Below are 20,038 nucleotides of genomic sequence, written 5' to 3' on the forward strand. Positions count from 1 at the left end.
CTATTGATATTGTAAAAATAAAATCATGTTTTTAAGATGTCAAATTAACGTAAAATGTGTTATTTTTGAACTAAGTTTAATTTACTTTTAATTCCTCTACTAAATTTTTAATACATAGTTGTTAGTTGATTCAAAACGACACCTCTTTAGATACAAAAGATTAATTAGTCTCTAGTAAAATAATGTGGAAAACATAAGTTTACTCTTTCATATAGCGAACTTTAAAAGCATAAATAAAAGCAAAATATGACAGATGCTTTCAAAAAGCATGCAAAAATATCCGGAGTTCTAAGCATGATTGGAACAGTTTGCTTAACTGTTAGTGCCTTCACACCAGACTGGATGATAACCGACTCTTACAAAGTAGCATTCTTCAAGCAGTGCAGCCTGAGCACTGGAGAGTGCGGTCCAGCATGTAAGTTTGCTTTCCATAAAAGAAATATCGTTTAGTACAAACTAAACAAATTATTGCTTAAAAAAGTGCAGATTAAACGTTATTTAAACTATATTCAACATGTGCTGTGCATTTAAAAGTTTAATGTAGTCTTCCAAACTGCTAAAATGTTTTTAGTTAATATTAGAATCTTTTTTATAAGCTTTAAATATATACCTTTAAAAAATTGTAAAACTGTTTGATAACTGATAATATAAATGATAAAATAAACGCTCAAATTTTTAAAAGATTTCATTTTCTTTAATTATAAACAAATATCAGATTTAGTTCGAATATAGCAAAATATAACTAAATTAGTACAAATTTTTATATTATAATTAAAGTGCTATCAGTTATTCGAAAACTATGTACTTTTTGTTCATTTTCTCATAAATTTTTTCCTTTTTGTTTGATTTAAATTAAAAAATAAATTAAATAAGCTATAGTTTGAATGTGTATTAATTACAAGTATTGGTTAATTAGATCAGAAAAAATAATTATATTTAAATTTAATATTTTAGCAACAAAATTAGCCTTTGACATAATACGAGGTTGTCTGATTTCATCGGTGGTTATTTGTTATCTCGGCATGCTTGGGTTCATTGTCGGATGCAGACTTAAAAAACAACCTTTGCTCTTCTTCGGAGGATGGATGGTTTTTATTGGAGGTACGTTTTATTTTTTTTCTGCGTTCAGTTCAAACTTGTGATTGAGAGAATTTATATAATTAATATATTTATAATATTAGTTATTTTGATTAAGTATTTTGTATGCATATATGTATATATGTTTTCAAATAATAGATTTTTTTTTATACTTTTTAATTTTAATTAAGAAAAATCAAATTGTAATTAAACACATAAATTAGCTTTAAAGTAAACTGTCGTTCTTAGAGAAAAAACTTATAAACTGTTATAGAAAACAGTTTAGTAGTTGTTTAATTGTGTTTTTTTTTTTGGTAGGTCTAAACTTTTTTACTCTTTAAAAGCAAGCATGTAAATTCAAAAGAGTAATGCAAAGTTTTGTTATGCAACCATGAAAAAATTATGTTTATCATAAATTGTTTTTCAGCGTGTACTACAAGGTATTCTTTTTTATAGCTTAATGTCAGAACAAACCAATTAAGATGGTAGAACTCTTTTTTTCATATCAATTCTGTCTTTCAAACTTGTCTTTAATAAAATACTACCTTGCACAATTAAAATGTCTAAAATAAGTTTTTTGTTTAAGTGCTTTAACGTGTATAAAGTTGTTTGTAACAAAACAGAATAACTTAACTTTTAAAGAGTTTTATTATTTTTCGTTATATTTATACAAGCTAATGAGACTTCTCTTACTTAATTAAATATTTCTTCTAAGTATTTAATTAAACATTTTTCTAAGTATTTAATTAAACTGAGTTTCATGCAATGTTTATAGTTAGAGATTACAAGTTTTTTTTTTAATTTGGTTTTGTCAGTTGCAAAGAACTTTTTTTCAATGAAAATTAAGTTAAATGTGTTTAATATCAACTTTGAATAAATTTTCAACGGATGGTTGATCTCATTTTTACATTTATTATACTGTACTATCACTATTGCATTACTAATAAAAATAATTTTTGTTTGTTGTTTCGATTGTCAAAGAAATTTGAAATTTATCGACTGTGTTTATACGCTCACCAACAACAAAATACCGTTTTAGGTCTTTTAATTTTTGCTGTGTGCATAATTACAACGTCAAGTGTAAGATCAGAGGTTCAAGGGTTCCAGCACTTTGGGTATTCTTTTGTACTGGGCTGGATAGCCTGTCTGTTCTTTTTGTGGGGCAGCTTATGGAACTGCGTAGCGGCAGAAACCGTCGACCAAGTCGTTACCATTGCATTAGTCTAATGATGTATAAAAATGTGTATTTATTATGTGTTTTCTTTTATACTACTGTTTTAAATATTTTAAATCGTTTGTTTTTTAAATTGCTCGAATAAAATCAAGCCTGTATGTCTTTTGTAACGCTTTATTAATTCTTAGTTATGAAACATAACCACTGCCATAGTATACGTAATAAAGCTTAGATTAGGAGTTGCCAAATTTAGTTTAGAGTTTAGTTCATTTTTTATTTGAAAACAACATTTGCAAAACAAGAAGCGTTGATACTATTTGAATAAAGTTTTTGAAAATTGCATTTATAATTTTAATGAGGAGCTTATTTAAAGATATTTTATTTAACAATACGGTCTAACTTGTAGATTAGTTTGTCTTGTTTATGCGTTGTAGTTCAAAATACTCATCGCCGGATTATTTTTAATTTTGTGAAGAACATTAAAAAGTATTAATTTCAATTATCATAAAATTTATTTTTATCGAAGGTAAAACAAAGCTACTTTGCTACTAAAGTCCTACTAAAAGTTAAAAGCACATTGTAATTTTAATGTGTATCTGTAATTTAACTTGTAGGATTATGATCCTTTTATACTTATAGGAACCTTAAAATGATTATTTTAAGCGAGGTTTTACAAATTTTTAAAAACTTTCTTACTTTTTTTTAAATAATATAAAGTTAGCAGAGAATCTAATTTATACCTAAATTTACTCCATACTTTTAAGTTAAAAAACTTGTTTAAATAGGAAACAAATTCCTAAAATAAGGGCGAGTTCTACACTAAGGAAAAGCTAAGTTACTGCAGTAAAAATGTTTAAATGCTATTCAAAATTTATTTTAAGTAAAAGTTTTCACAGTACCAATACAATTATAAGAAGCAGTGTATTCTGAAGTTTATAAAACTTTCAAAATTTTATTTTAACTAAAGTAAAAGTGAAAAAAGTGCTGTTAGAAACATAAGGTCGTCATTTTTGATGTTGTGGGTAACTAAACTATTATTGTTCCTCTACATAGTTTTATAGTTTCTGTTTAGTTAACAACAGTCTGAAAATTATAAATATTTAAATTTATCAAAATTTTAAATTTTTTTATTATTCGAATGATGCATAAAATTTATCAAATTTTTAAAATGTGTTATATACATTTACGTCTCTTAATTCTAAAACTAATCAATAACTCTATAAACAAAAAATATAACGACGGTTACAATCTTTTATTTTATAAATTAAACAGTACATTTTTAGAATACCAACTTAAATATATATATACATATATATAATATTTTGAATTAATTTTAGTTCACCTTTTAAGAAAATACTTTTTTTTTTAATTTTTACTATTTTACTCTCAATCTTTGTTTTTAAATATTCTGAAAAAGATTTTTTTCCATCAAAAATTACTGCTCGTTTTTAGATGAGTTTCAAGTTGATATATAAGAATACTTATATTAGTTTAAATTTACTTATTTGTATGAAAAAATTAAACTTATCATTATACTTTATTTAACTACGCAATAAATCTATCTAAGAAAAATTTTAACAAATCAAACTTACATAAGTACTAATACTTTACGTTTGTAAACCAAAAATAAATTAAACACTGTTATTTAAGAAATAAAGTATATGAAAGTCAGTAAAAGAATTTTTTTGGCAGAACAAAAATGTTTAGCCTTAAGTTTTTAAATATTTAAAATAAATTATTCTGTTTACAAATTTATCTGAGTTAAATTTAAGGAACCAGTATTAGTTAATTATATAAGTTATTGTGACTAATCAACTTGCTAATTTTGATTCAACTGTAAAATATTGTTAAGCAGGTAGTAAATTTATATAACAATAAACTATGAAGTACAAACTTACAATTTTAGACTTTTAATTAACAAAACATAATAAAGGATTTTTAGTCTGAATATCCAAAAATTATAATTAAAATCATTATGCACTTAAAAAATTTTGAAGAGGTAAAAATATTTTTTAAATGATTGTTTATAGAATATGTCTAAAACCCTTTTGATTCTTAGTTTTAGACTTTAAATTTGTATAATACTATTATATGCTAAACAGATTGGCAAGCTTGTTAAACTAATAAAATTCAAAAAATTGATTTAAAGCTATAGTAGATAACTACTTAACACATTTTAAGTTTTAAAGCCTACTTATTAAATTTTCGTAAACTAAAACAAAATAAAAGTTTAGTAAATATAAAGTAAACTAACTTTTAAACTTTTAAAGTTTTTTTTATTCAAAGAAGTAAGGTATCTAAACATTTTTGATGAAAGTCAGCTTTTCTAATAAGTATAATAAACTTTTTTTTAACAAAACATAAACAAAACACTTTAAATATTTTTACGGCTGATAAAATATAAATATTATTATTGCTGCTATAAAGCTTTCGTTAAAAAGTTTGAATTGCCTGTTATAGCAATCAAAACTAGGCTTATTAGATTTTTAGATAAAATAATATTTTAAACTTTTTGAAGAATGTAACTTAAAAAACAAAAAGCAAATAAACCTAAGTAGCTGGGTATCACAAAAATCGAATTAGAATGCAACTTTAAGAAGCAATACAACAAAATATATTCATTTCAGTAAAAAAAGTACATTTATTATAAACAACGAAAAACTGTAAGTGATTTATAATATTTAAAAAGTATAAACTAATAAGTTATTTGCAGATAGAAAAAAAAACGTATCAAGTCTTGGTAGTCTAAACCAGTGTTTTTTATCCTAATTTCACAGTTATGCTTCTACAAAATTAAAGTTTGGTAATTTTCATAAATACTCCTCTTAAATTTTTTGAATAGGCTGACAGTGCATTACATGGTCGTTATGATAGATTTCATCTTTTTTATTTAGTTTTCTGTCTAGATTTAAAACGTTAACAAAAATTATTGATTCTATTTTTTTGTATTTGTTTAAAAACTTCTGTTAAATAAGTTATAACACTTAATTCTAATAATATATTTTTGTAATTAAATGTGAGTTCTACTCACTATATATATTTCCTTGTTCAACCAAACAATATTGTTAAAAATTCAATTTATAGACAATTAATTTCCTATTTTTATTCAATAAAAAATGTGGAAGTAAATTAGAATTGAGCTAAAATATTAAAAAAAAAAATTCTTTTTAAATTTTTAGAAAACATTAGTGCTTTTTAAATGACTATTATGTTATAGAATTTTTGATTTTAAAAATGTTTTGGTTATTATAGTATAATTTGTGTGAACTAAGCGGTGGGCTAAGATTTTTTAATACGTCCGACGCGCATAAAGTTTGTTTGTCAAATCTGGCCCGCTGACTAGAAAAGTTGTCCTAAACGAATGTAAAGTATGCTTAGATTTTTATAAAGTTATAACTTGAACAACTTATGAATTGAATGCAAATCTTTTTCTTTTTAATACTTGATAGTATTAAAACACTTCTGTGAACAATTGAAAAAATAAAAAAGATGCACTGCATAGTGCTTTTCATATATGCATACACTGAAACACTGGCAAAAAGCACCATTTTAAATCATTTCAAAATCTATAGACTTTAAGCATTGACCTTTACCCTAAAAGTTATTTTTTAAAGCAAAACTAAGCTGCACAAGCTTTATACTTGATGTTTTAAAAGTAAGATAAAAATAAAAAAAAAGAGAAAGTTCTGTTTTACATAATCAAACTTTTATTTATTAAATAGTTAACATTTGATTATACTGCTGTAGTTTTAAAAATAATTAAAACTCATTCATGACTGAGTTATTAATTTTTTTTAATAATATATTAAACAGCTAAAGTATAAAAAATCATTATACTGGTTTAATTAAATACTATAACAAAACTTCACTCGAAGTTTTGTTACAGTTCAATGTCTGCACTTGTCGTTCTTGCAACTTTTGAAAGAGCCGATAATTTCAATGTTTTTTCAAAAAACATTATTCTAGTTAAGAAATTGAAAATATTCTTTTATAACAAAAACAGAAATTTAAACAATTATTGTTTTTTATGATGTATTGTTATATACATACAAATTTTATAAATAAAAAACATGTTTGTCAAATGCTTCAAAATAATATTTTATTTAATAAAATATACAAATAGAAATAAACAAAAACAAATATAATATAAAAAGGTTAAAATCTAAAAGACACAGTGATAAGTTAAACAAAAGTATTTAGGAATCTTAAATTTTCGTTAAAAAATATCTAAAACGTAGTTTAATAGAAATATCAAAATTTTTATATTGTATATAGCAGTGCTTCTGAAATGGGGTTCCGCGGAACCCTAGGTTTCAGCGAAGCCTTTCGAAATTAAAAAAAGAACATTTATTTAATTAAACATTTTATGTAAAATTGAAATTAGGAGTTCCGCGGAAAAGTTGAACTTTGGAAACGGGTTCCGCCACTAGAAAAAGGTTCAGAAGCACTGGTATATAATACCTATTTTTAATATTCTATAGCAGAGGTTCCCAACCAGGGGTGCGAGGCAGCATTCCAGGGGGTGCGAAATGGCTTTTCATTTTTATATGATAAATAAGGAGATTTTTACTCTCTGATGAAATATTTAACATTTTTAATAAATACTCATTGATTCCATAAGCTTAATTTAAAACAGATGATTTTTATTTTTTAAGTACATATATTCATAACAAAATGTATAAAAAGTTTAGTTTTAAGTTTAAGCCTAATGTTTATTAATTTTCTAGTGCTTTTTCCTCACTTTTAATATTTTTTCGAATCTTAAAAAACTTAATGACGAAGTCATAGGCTGAAGCATTATTTTTGTATAAATTTATAAAAAATAATTGTCTTAGTAATTGACCTTTTTGTTTTTCTTAGAATACAGTTTATTTAATTAGTACTCAATCATGTCAAAGATAAGAAAAGCAAAAGACATATTTCAATGTGTCATGATTTTTTTTTTGCGAAACATGACTTAGACATGCAAGTTGTTGGTTCTGTGTGTTCAATGAATATGTTTCAAAAACTTAATGAAAAAGCACTAAGTACTCTCATTCCATTAGCAACGACTTACTTGTGCGAGTTTGCATTTAGTACTCTTTTGTCAATAAAAACTAAATAAAAAAAAAGCTTGAATGCACAGGCAGACATGCGAATTTCCATCAGCAACAAAATGCCACGTTTTAAGAAAGTTTTATACAATAAACAGGATAAAAAAAGTAATTAACTTTAGAGTAGATTTAAAATTGAGTTCTTAATCTTTTCAAAATATTATTGTATGAATAGAATTTTAACAATTTTTTAAATACTTTGTGAGTATAACGACGTGTAATTTAGGATTTATTTATTAAATATATAAGATTAGTTTTTCTTAATGTTAATTGATTTTTTTTTTGTTTTTTATAAAGATAGATTTGTTTTTTTTCGTTTAATTGAAAATTATTTAATTTTTTTAGTTATTTTAAAAATGAGCAGGTAGAATGACAAGTGATGAGCTCCAAACTTACTTTCTTGACGTTTATCGTTGCAGAGGGAAGAGTGAGTTCTGATGTTTTCTACCTTATAAAAAATAGATAAAACTTGTTCGAATATAGTTTTTTTTTTAATATCCAAGTATTTTATTTTTGTTAATATAGTACACTATCATAAAAATTAAAATACAAATTATTAATTAATGAAATGAGTGATTTTATAATCAAATTATTAACAAAATTATAATTTTGTATAAAATTAAGTTACGCTTTTGCTTATGGAATAAATTTGCTAAAACAAATTAATATTTAATTCGATAAAAAAAAATATGCTTTACGTTTATCTTGAAAGCTTTATAAACTTGTTTTCTTGTATAAAATAAAAAAAATAAAAAAAAACCGCAGTGTGACCTACAACAATTTTTGTTCACTAGTTTTTGTTGCAGTTTCAACGTTATCAGGTATAAATCTACCGAAGGCCACAGCAGTGCCAATAGTCACTCCTTCTCGGCGTAATCGTGAAGATATATTCACGAGCTTGTCTGCAAATTGATAGTACAGATAAATTTTAGCATTTATATAAAACAAAATAGTTTTACGTATTTGAAAAAATTTTAATTTTTGTGATTTTATAGTTAACTAAAAGTTATTTAAAAAAGTTTATTTTCCAAAACATTGTTCTTTTCTCTGATTGAAATTTACTTAAATTACTTCTTTACTGTATCTTACTTTCAATTATTTCATTATAACTAAGATTTATAAATAACTATAAAATATGTTTAACATAAATAACGCTATAAAATTAGCTTATAAAATTAATAAACTGACCCATTATAAGAATTCCCTTTATTCAACTAATAAAACAATTTTGTTTTAGTTGTACAATTTAAAAATGTTATACTGTCTAGAAAAGTTTACATGCGTGTTCACCCACGTAATTTTACATTTTGAAATGTCTACAAAAACAAATCTGAATTTTGATAGTATTTTTCCTTTAGTAGTTTGTTATCTAACAAACCAAGTTTTGGCTATTATTTTAAAACTAACCACTAAGTTTACAATAAAATTTATCTCACGCAACAAGATAAGAATGTCATTATTAACAGATTAAAACCCTTTTTTATTAAATTTTAAATAGATGTAAGATTTTTATCTAGTGTTAGGGTATGTTAAAGTTTAAAAATTTTAAATGTACTTTAAAGATATACATATGTACATATGTATATATATATTCAACCAAGTAAAAGTAAACACTACATGGTTAAAATGTACCAAATGGCTGATAAACTAGTAAGAAAAATGCGTTAGAAGGCTTTCCATTTTAATTTGGATGATAATGAACCAGTTACGAATGAATACAGTGGAATTTTCCCATCATATAGAAATCCAAAGGAAGATAAACACCTAAAAAGGTTTGAAAATGATTTATATGATCTATTTGAAAGTTTGATGTTTAGAAAAATAAAAAACTCGTTGTTTACAAAAATGAGAAATGATTTAAATGAAATAAGAAAATCAAACAAACTAATTGCTTTTGCTGATAAGTCATTGAATATTTATAAAATTGAACCTAAGTATTATAAAAAACTATTAAAAGAAAACATAACAGCAAACTACAAAAAGTTTGATAGCAATGCAGTAGAAATAATTCATAAAGAAACTCAAGAAATTTATAAATAACTTACAAATTCCTTGTAAAATTCCAAAATTACAACAACAAGATGCATTTATAGCTTTAAAAGATCACAAACCTGGATTTCCGAATAAACTTAAATGTAGAGTAATAAACCCGTCTAAAACAAATATTGGCCAAGTGTCTAAGAAAATTATAGATAGTTTAATTAACAGAATGAGGTATATTATGAAACTTAACCAATGGAAAAATACACAATTATTAATCGCTCAATAATATTGAAAACAAACAAAAGCATAGTTTCATTAAGTTTGATGTCAAAAACCGAGAAATACGCTGCTAGAAGAACTGGCATTAGCTAAAAACTATTGCGCAATAAGTAAGGACGAAATCGACACAATAGTTCACTGCTGCAAGTCAGTCCTTATTTACAACAATTTTGCGAAGAAGGATATGGGTGATTGTTTTGATAAACCGCAGGAAAGTTTTCATGGTGCAGAAGTATGCGAACTAGTAGGGTTACTTATACTGAATGAAGTTAAGAAAGAAAATATCTTTGAGCAGAAAAAGTTTGGAATTTACAGAGACGATGGCTTAGCGATCGTAGAAAGTAAGTAAGGTCTAGTTAGTAAGCGGTTTTCAAAAAGACTCACAAAAGTGTTCAGTAGATTCGACTTACAAATAACTATAGACTCCAATCTAGTAAAAACTGATATTTTGGATGTAGAGCTAGATCTTCGCAATGACACTTATGCACCGTACAGAAATCCAAACTTCCATGCGACCTATGTCAATGCCAAGTCAAACCACCCTCGATATGCTGTCAATCAAGTACCTAAATCCGTCAACAAAGGTTGACAACCATATCTAAGAATGAGAGCTCATTTAAGAAAGCGAAACAGCACTATCAGGAAGCGTTAATTAAAGAAGGTCACAATCACGATTTGAAATATAACGTTGGTAACGAGAAAAAAACCAAAAGGAAAAGGAAAAATATCCTATATATCACGCCACCATTTTGTTTGTCGGTAGAGACAAAAATCGGTAAACGGTTCCTGAAAATCGTTTGCCGAAACTTTGGCCCAACGCACCCATACCATAAAGTTTTCAATAAAAACTGTTGAAAATTTCGTACTCGTGCAAACATGAAGAGCCAGATAATGTCTCATAATCGCAAAATGTTAGAATATAAAGCAGTGGAACGAAAGCAATGCAACTGCAGAGATAAATGCATGGTGGATGGCAATTGTTTATTAACAAATGTTATCTATAGAGCGACGGTAATAACATCAGAGAAAAGTAAGCAGTATGTTGGCTCATCAGGTTTATCGTTTAAAAGTAGGAACACACGATATAAATGTTTTAAAAACAACAGTAAATACAGACTAAAAACTACGCTTTCGAAATATATCTGGGATTTGAAGGAGAAAAATAAAGATTTTAGCATTAACTGGAAATTTTAGCACGAACAAAAAACAAATTCAATTTAAACATGGCTGCACTCTCTGCAATATGGAAAAAACGAGATCTCAAAATTAAACTCAAATCTAGCTTTAAATAAACGAAATGAACTTTTTAGTAATTGTAAACATTTTTCAAGCTTTTATTTTAAATAGTTTTGAACATATATGCAATCTTAGTGTGTCTTATATTTTTTAATGATTTACTTAGTGACGTAACAATCCTTAAAATTTTTGCTTAGTTTCATGTACTTTTTGACTTATGTTTTAAAATATTATCACAATAAATAAACTGAAGATCTGTTCTGTTTAACATAATAGTGAAACAATTGTATTTGTAAAACTTTGTGTTTTATTAATATATATGTATATACATCAAAACTTAATGTTTTTAATATTTAATCTGATGTTTTTTTTTCATCCACTCCTCTTATGATCAACTTATTTTTAGTTTTATGAAAAATATTTGTATTTTTATCGTTTCAACTAATAGATTTTTTTGAAACTAAAAGATTTATGCAAGCTAATAAGTGATCAACTAAATTTTGATTGATCTATTGATTTCCGAAATACAAAATATTCTAAAATAGTAACATTAAACCAACCAGATTTTTTGTTCTGATTATCTACCGGGTCGTTCTCACCTCCTCTCCCCTGCAACTTGAACGTTTTAAAGTCAGGGTATTCGATTTGTGGTGGACGAAGGTAGTACGACACCCTGTGACGTTTACTTCTTCTTGAGTTTTGACGCGCTCGTCTTCGAAGTGCGTAACAAAGAAGTCTGAAATAGTAATTTTTGACATAACGAAATATGTCAAACGTTAGTAAAATAATGCTTGTCTAATTTTTGTAGTTTATTTGTTGAATTTTTTGTATGCTTTACTAAAAACTGATCAAAAAAAAGTTACCTTAAAGTTGACCACATTCTGGGCATCTTTAATGAGTAAATGATTGGGTTTACCAGAGGATGTATCATTGCTGGGACCAGACACAAATCGAAGCTGATTCGCAGTCCGTTTTCCATTGAAGTAATTTCGCTTCTGTTAACTATATCGTACACAAACAAACTTGTCATTGGAAGCCAGCAAGCAAAAAACACTCCCATCACACCACACAAAATTTTAGCCAACTTTATTTCTCTACGTTGATGAATTAAAACAAATGGACCCATAGAGTCAGGCAGAGTTCCTACTATGTTACCTGGAAAAAATTAAATTTATTCTTAACACGTTTAGAAAAATTTTATATTTAGTAGCCGAAAAATTATACTTATATTTTGACAAAATTAAGTTTAAAAATAACTCTAACAATTTATTTATCTTATACTACTGCTGATGTTTTTTTTATTCAACTGAAGTATTACCTGGTTTATTAAAACTCGAAATTTTCTTAACGTGCCTAAATATAGCAATGTACAAGCCACTCATAAGTACAAGGCACAAATAAAAGTAACAAGTACCAACAAATAAGTATGACTTAGTGAAAGGTGCGAACACTACACTGCAAGATGGATGTTTGCAGAAACAAGCTGAATTTTTTAAACATTTGCAATGCTCCGGTGGACAATGCCATCCTGCAAAATTGTTAATTAAGTTGAATAGCTTCGAAGTTTGTATAATATTACTGTTTTTCAGTAAAAAGTCAAAACTAAAGTAAAGATGTTTACTTTCTTAAATGAAATTAAATACCAAACAAGTAAAAGTAATCAAACAAAGATAAAAATTAGCACAATAATTAGTCAAGTACATATATAAGTATTAGTAAAATATTTTGAAAGTATAAATTTTTAAAATATGTTTATTATAGAATAACTAAATACTATTTTAATTATACTTGACTTAAGTAATAAAATTTGAAGTTTAGGAAACTTAGGGTTTAATTTTTAAATTCTAGTTTAAAAAGTTTATTATTTAATAACTAACATTAGAAAACTAAAAAATATATATAACATTGCTTTTCAGTTTATCTGCACTTAAATTATCGATAAATATATTTTTTCTACTGCTTAGCTTCCTATATAAAACGTAAAAAGTTTATAAAAAATATAAAAAAAGAACTTAAACTTAGTAATATGACAATAAGCAATAGTATAAACATTTAGAATATATACAAAAAAGCTTATATAAATGTAAACCAACAAATTTTATATGATCTTTCAGTTCAAGAATTGATTCTTACTAAAACATACCAGCAGAATTTTTAATAAATCTAGATTTGTGTTAAATTTTTAATAGTAAAGTTCTTAAAATTTTTAATATTTAATTATCCTTAAAACTATAATTAAAGTTATTTTTTATACAGCGAAGTGTTTCATTTAATTTGAAAATATTTAAAAAGAGTGTCTTATACATCTCAAACTTTTAGGTTATCCGTTCAAAAAAAAACCTAAGTTAAAAAACTAAAATTTCATAATTTTCATACATTTTATAAAGTAAATATAAAAGCAAAAGAAGCTAAAAAAGTTTTTTTAATCATTGTGAAAATTTTTAACCTGCTATTGGTGAAATTGAGAAAACTACTATTGCAGAAAGCCAACATATTAAAATTATCATTATTGTGTTTTTTGTTGTAAATACTTTTTGATACTTGTTGTTCTTACAAATTTTCCAATATCTAAATTAAAAACAAATTTTAACGTTTTTATGAGAAATTTAAAAAAAATATAAATTTTACATAAACAATAAATTGTTTAATAAAACTGTTATAACATTCGAAACTGTTTGAGTGTAACATCAAATTAGTACGCCATCAATTCAATTTTAAATTTCATAAAAGTTTAAATTTAACAAAGTAATGCCTAAAATTTTGGAGCTTTATTTGTAATTTAATTTATTCAAATGAACATGTTTCTAATAATTTGAAACTGTACACTTAATCAATTTAAAATAAAACCTTATAAAAGCTTTTACCTTTCCACAGCAATAGCAAGTAAGTTGTTGATAGAAGCGCTAAAGCAAGACACACTGACACCCCTCAAGACAACTCGTTTCCATGGAAATTCCGGGGATAGAGGAGTTTCAAAAGCAGTTATAACTGTTACTCCGGTCAGCAAGTCAGCTAAAGCAAGGCTGCTTATAAGGTAGAAAGTTGGGGATCTAAGTATTTAAATGATAATTATAATTTTTTAAACAAAACAACCCGTTAAAATTACTTAAGCTAAACAACTGTAAAAATGTTTTGTAAGGAAATTAAGTTTATTATTGTTTATATAGTTAGCAAAAACTATTGCAATAAAAAAATCACTATGACACTTTTATATCTAAGTTTGTTAAGTTTGTTAAGTTTTACGAGTACAAACAATTTATTCTTAAAACCTTTAGGAAAGAGTCGAAAATGTTTTACAGGAATAGACCAGAACTAGAGAAAAAAAATCACAGGACATACTTTTTTTAAATTCTTGTTTTAAAATCAAAAAATATACATAAAACAGCAAGTATGTAATGAAATAACAAACAAAATAAAGCACAGTGAACTCAAAGCAAATTTAGAGCATATTTGTAAACATTTACTATAATATAGCTTAAACCTGCTACTTCTTTATAAAATATTTTTTAGCTAAAAAGTATCTCATGGTCAAAGTTTTTTGTTAGGTGGACCATATTTAGCAGAAGTTTCTTTAACTAAAACTAAACAATATCACTTGTAAAAAACCTTAATAAATATATTTTCTGAATTAAAGTAACCAAAAATAATAACAAACTATTCAATTAAGTGTTCCGATTCTATCAACAGTTCAAAATTGATTATTTGTAATATTTATTTTAAATTTACTTTAATAATATCTTTTGAATTTACAAACCATTAAAATTTGTCTATCTAGCTTTAGACATAATTAAGTAGATGTTGCTAATAAAAACAACCATTGTAATTAATTATTAGAAATGTTTTTATATTAAGCCTATTGCACTAATTTCTAAAAGGAATAAGAAAGCTCAATTAATAGGAGATTTTTTAGTTTATAATAGATAAAATGTACAAAACAAAAGTAAAAAGTTTGTATGGAATTTATAAAAAATTACTAAAAATAAATCATTGCTATAAATTCATAAAGATTCTGAGATGATCTTTTTTGATACTAATGCTTAAATTAAATATAATGCATGGTAAATTGTTTCCACGCTTATTAAATTTTAAGAGAAGGCTAAAATAATAAATAAAAAAGAGAAAGCTGAAACATAGCATGGAGATTCCATTATATTCGATTATGACCTCATAATCAAATTTAAGCTCTTCTAGTTGCATAAACAAACTCGTGAGCTTTTCTCAAAAACAAAAAATTGACAAAAACATTATTCAAACTGTGTGCACGACAACTAAATGTCTGACAATTCGAATTTCGAAAATTCTTATTTTATTAATTGTTAGTATTTATAATTTTATTTTTAAGCATTTTTGTTTTTAAGACACATTTACCATAATATTTATTATTTAGACCTGCATTTTTTTAAAGTTTTATCTATCATTTAAGATTTTTCTAAACTAAGTTTTAAAACTTACAAAAATACTACTAACTTATTAACTATGAACTTGTTTTTAGTTTTTTAAATAAGTTTCTCAAACTTTTTTATTCATCATATTCTTATTAACTAAATCTGTATGAGCATATTTATATTTTTTAAGTTTAATTTATTTTTAGATATATACTTTCAGGTTTTTACATTAACTTGAATTGTCGTAATTCGAGTAGTGACGTAGCCATTGAAACTTAATGTTTTTAAAGTTTCGTTTACTACTTGTTGGTGACATTTTATTACTACTAAAAAAGTAATTCACATGTCAAACAGCAGTAACAAACAATTCGAACAATCTAGATAAAAATAGGTGAAACTTTTTGTAATTAACTTCTTTAAACAAATTTAACTCTGGTATAATAAAAAACAGTTTTTTACTAAACAATTTAATAATGTTTTGTTACAATGTTTTGTAGATTTATATTTCCTATAATCAAGTATTTAAAACACTACAGGTACTGTTCTTTATCATTTCAGGTCGAATAAATAAAAAACACAATATTTAAGATATCTTTGTCATAATAGAGTCATTTTTTAATTATAAAAAGAAAATATTTTAATCTATATATTAAAATTTCTATACTCCTATTTTTTTTACAAAACCTTCTAAATAGTTATAACAAAAGTAATCAAAATGCAAACAAACATACCTTAGTTTTGTTATTAAAAACTTTGCATAAAGAATTTGTATCTATGTCTTAAGATTTCAAAAAAGAAAGGTATTTGAATAAAATAAAATTTTAGTTTAAGTTGTTTATTTTTATTTGAAAGTTATAGTTTGTTAATAAAAAACGAGCAATGTTATAAAAAGTATTTATACTTCTATAAAATATTTTTAAAAACGTCTTAATTCTTTGTATAACTTTAACTGTTTTCGTTTAAGAAGTTTTCTAAAATTTGTTTGTTTAAGTTTCTTTTAAAAGAATATTTTTCTACTACATATTAAAAAAGAACCTTACATTTACTTTAAACATTTGAGAGACAAAGAAAAACTTGTTGAAAAATTTTTGGGTTAAAAAACTTAGTATACGTAGTTTTAAATATGTAATAAGTTATACATATGTATCTCAAAAAAAAAAGTACTCAATAAAAAAAGTATTTCCAATAATTTTATTACTATTAAAGTTTAAGAAGCCTCACGAAATAAATAGTTATGTTTTAGCATAAAAACTTACCTAAAAGCCCTAGGACCAATCAGTATTACAAGTATGACACAAAAATTTACTGCAATTGTGAATAAAGACACTGAAAATGCCGCAACCTCCATAGCTGTTGATAAATTTGTGAATTTTAAATCATCACTGTTTTTTATACTATAGTTTTTATATGAAGTATTCCGAAAATTTTCCTGAAAAAAATTTTGCAAGGTTTTTCACCACACAAAAATATTCAACTACATATACAAAAAAGGTTAATTTTTTTAAGTTTAATAGTTTTCTTAAATAATTTAAAGATATACAAATGTCTTAATATATAAGTTTTTTTGAAATATTTTTAGCTCAGTTTAAATCAACTACAAAAAATGTATAGTCACGATAAGTTTATTTAATTTTTTTAAATACCTTTATTTTTTTTTCTATAATTAGTTTTATTTTAAATATTTGTTGTTTTTTAATTTAAATTGTTTGGTTCAGAATTGAATTCATTAGAGAATGAATACAATATCTTAAAGAGTTTTAACTATGTTTTAATTTTGTTTTAACAGTAAGATAACAGCTTTTTAGTCGCCTGTTTTGTTCCTGTTTTTTTATGTATTCGATTTGTTTGATTTTGATATTTTTTTTCAGGTTAAATTTATAGCTGAGAGTTTAATTTGGAGAAATATTTTATTATAGTTAAAACTTGATAAAATTAAATACCGATAATTTTTATATGAACAAAATAAGTGAATTCAATCTTTTAAATACTTTTAAAACCAAAATAAAAGTACGGAATATAAAGTCTAGTATATATATAGTAAAACTATGAATAGCATTTTATTTGATTGAATTGTAAGTGCAATAACTTATTGATATTACAAGTTGTTTTAACCTTTACACTATATATTAATTCAAAGTATTTAAGATAGTGACTTTTTGGTACAACTAAATTTTTCAATAAAATTTTTATATTAAAAAAAAATATCTTATTAACTTTTATTATAAAATTTTGAAAGTATGAGTTTTATATTTACAGAAAATTTAAATAAAAATAAAACTTTTTTATTTGAATAAAAAGGTTACATATTAAAAATATAAGTTATTTAAATTTTACTTTATAAGCTATCAACAGTTGCATATATTAAAATAATTTAAACAAGTTTTACAAAAAAAAAAAAATGTTCAGTAAAATCATAATACAATTAATTTTCTGCGATTTTTGATCGTTTCTTATTACAGTTCTATTTTAAATTAATCTTTTGGTTTTTACTGGGTTTTCTTAAAAAAGTAATTAATCAAAAATAGATGCTAAAAATTTGTTTTAGTATAGATAAAGGAAATTATAAAAATCTTAATTATGGTACTATGGTTTAAATAAACCGAGTAGAAATTTATAATACTAACTAGTAGAATCATTAAAATGATTTATCTCACCAAAAGGAATGTATATCTTTATTAACTAAATATTTCTAGCAAGTGTATTTTTGTTTTACTTCTTAAATTTATCTTATAGCACACAACTAAAGTTTTTACAAAATTTTAAATTGCACCTAGTATGTATAAATTTTTAGTCTTGTTAGTTATGTAATCAAATTAATTTTACCTGAAACGTGATGTCACTTGGAGCGGAAGTAAACTGCAATGTTAAGTTTGCAGTAAGTAAGTCTCTCATTTGATGTTTTGAATAAACTTTATATTTTGCTGTAGTTAATAAAAATATATTTAAATTCTTTTCTAGTTGTTATCATAAAAGCATATGAACTTTATTGTTTTAAACTTAGCTTGAATAAATATTTAATTGACATGGTATTTCATGTTGACTAGTAAAATTAATCGGGCCTACTTTACTAAGTAAAAATAAAAGTGCGATATATAGCTAAAATTAAAAGAAAAGAAAATTATATATTTAAGTTTATAAAACTTATTTAACTACGTTTGTATAACAAAAATTGTATATAATAGTAGATATAATTAAAATAAAATTATTTAAATGTCAAGCTTTTGCTTTTTATCACTAATTGGAAAACAAAAAACTTGCTATGAGTTATAAACAATCTAATTCTTAAGGAAATGCATCACATCATATATTTTCTCCTACAACGGAACTAAACTAACTTATTATTTAGTACGTTAAATAATTTATAACTGAAATAAATCATAAATTTCTTGGAATTATAATTATACAATCTCGTAAGTATAAGTTTTTAATATAAAGTGAAAATTTTTTAAATGTTAGGTAAAAAAGAAGAGAAATCGAATCTATATATGTTCTCATTTTTTCGATAATTCTTTCTTTAAGCGCTCTTAAAAATGATTGAACTAAAAATGATAAACTTTTTATATTAACAATTTTACTCTTTATTACTATAGTGTTAAAGTTAATATGATATCTTCTCTACACCTTATTGAAAATTTTACCTACTTACAACTTGAAATATTTTTTCTTGGCTACGTATAAAAGCAAACATATATCAGTGGTCTTTAAGTTTTAAAAGCTATGAAAACCATTTATACTCAAAGTCTAAAGAAAAGCAAATTCTTAAGTTATACTTAAAAATAAGACAACATTAAACATTTAAAAAATTATATTCACTACAAACAAAAATTATTAACTTTTTTAAAGATGGTAAGACGAGATTAAAATTTTAACTAGCTGTTCTAAAATGATCTTAAAACCAAAACACTTAAAGGTTCTTACTTAAACTATGTACCTATGTATAGCTTTATATAATAAAGCTTTTGCCTATTTCTAAACATGTTGTTGTAATTGAATAAAGTACTCGACTTTTTAAATCTACTGCTTCACTAAAGGGTTTACTAAAAACAGCGAACACATTTACTTCTCAAAATAAAAAAGAGATTAGAAAAAGTTATTCGCATTCACAACAGCAATTTTTTCATGTATACGCTTTTTAATAATAAATATTTATACATGCTTTATGCATAATTGCAATTTTTGGAGTCTAAAAACAATTATTATAATGTTTTAAAATGGTTATTCTTTATGATTAGAATTTTTTCGAAAACACTGTTTTTCTTGTGTTTTGTTTTAGAAAAAAATAGGTTTAGATATAATAAACAGCTGAGAAAAAACTAGCTAAACTTATTTAAAAATTATACAAAACTTAAAAAATTTAACGATGCAAAACTAACCGACACTTTGAGCTAAATTTAACAGAGAAAGTAAGTAAAAAATTATTGTTGTTAATACATCATAGATAGGAAATAATCAAAAACACGCGCAGAAATGTTTGTACACGAACAAATAACATTTATTACATACCATATCATATATTGCTGCAATAAATGTTATTTATTACTTAGAAGCTAAAATATACCGTTATTAAAACACCAACCGAAAAACAGTAATTAAAACTGTACGTACTTTTTTAGAAGACTTAATCACATAATAAAATCAATAAATACCAATTGAAAGTAAGTTTAAGAATATTTTACAAAAATTTACGCAATATTACAGTTCACACGCCGCTAAGTTATATTAAATACAAAAATTATGTTTATGATTTTGCATATGGTCTTTTGAATCTAAAGTTCTTGTCAAAAAACAAAGAAAAAAAATAAACCTAATTT

General features: G+C 24.3%; 2 protein-coding genes across 2 annotated transcripts; one reads left to right on the forward strand and one right to left on the reverse strand.

Moving 5' to 3' along the window:
- The first annotated feature begins 246 nt into the window (after positions 1 to 246).
- LOC145842949 (epithelial membrane protein 1-like) lies at positions 247 to 2,304 on the forward strand. Its single transcript, XM_082950423.1, has 3 exons — positions 247 to 415; positions 955 to 1,101; positions 2,117 to 2,304. Exons 1-3 carry the CDS (start codon positions 247 to 249, stop codon positions 2,302 to 2,304), a joined length of 504 nt encoding a protein of 167 aa, XP_082806549.1.
- Positions 2,305 to 7,659: 5,355 nt separating this feature from the next.
- On the reverse strand, positions 7,660 to 18,137 carry LOC145842664 (G-protein coupled receptor 3-like). Its single transcript, XM_082950136.1, has 9 exons — positions 18,051 to 18,137; positions 16,484 to 16,577; positions 13,707 to 13,892; positions 13,289 to 13,410; positions 12,161 to 12,370; positions 11,706 to 11,997; positions 11,403 to 11,578; positions 8,116 to 8,246; positions 7,660 to 7,788 (listed from the first exon to the last, which is right to left on the reverse strand). Exons 2-8 carry the CDS (start codon positions 16,573 to 16,575, stop codon positions 8,116 to 8,118), a joined length of 1,209 nt encoding a protein of 402 aa, XP_082806262.1. The 5' UTR covers positions 16,576 to 16,577; positions 18,051 to 18,137; the 3' UTR covers positions 7,660 to 7,788.
- Positions 18,138 to 20,038: the final 1,901 nt, after the last annotated feature.

This window comes from Thalia democratica, chromosome 8 (assembly GCF_965202585.1).
Source record: "Thalia democratica chromosome 8, ktThaDemo2.hap1.1, whole genome shotgun sequence".
Taxonomy (NCBI): domain Eukaryota; kingdom Metazoa; phylum Chordata; class Thaliacea; order Salpida; family Salpidae; genus Thalia; species Thalia democratica.

Excerpts from the sequence above, each read along its gene's own strand:
- LOC145842664 (XM_082950136.1), bottom strand. The coding sequence starts at position 16,575 with ATGGAGGTTGCGGCATTTTCAGTGTCTTTATTCACAATTGCAGTAAAT. Across the intron at positions 13,893-16,483 it reads ATTGGTCCTAGGGCTTTTAG|ATCCCCAACTTTCTACCTTA; the intron begins GTAAGTTTTTAT and ends TTAAATACTTAG. Across the intron at positions 12,371-13,288 it reads CTCAATTTCACCAATAGCAG|GATGGCATTGTCCACCGGAG; the intron begins GTTAAAAATTTT and ends ACAATTTTGCAG.
- LOC145842949 (XM_082950423.1), top strand. The coding sequence starts at position 247 with ATGACAGATGCTTTCAAAAAGCATGCAAAAATATCCGGAGTTCTAAGC. Across the intron at positions 416-954 it reads TGGAGAGTGCGGTCCAGCAT|CAACAAAATTAGCCTTTGAC; the intron begins GTAAGTTTGCTT and ends TTAATATTTTAG. Across the intron at positions 1,102-2,116 it reads ATGGATGGTTTTTATTGGAG|GTCTTTTAATTTTTGCTGTG; the intron begins GTACGTTTTATT and ends ATACCGTTTTAG.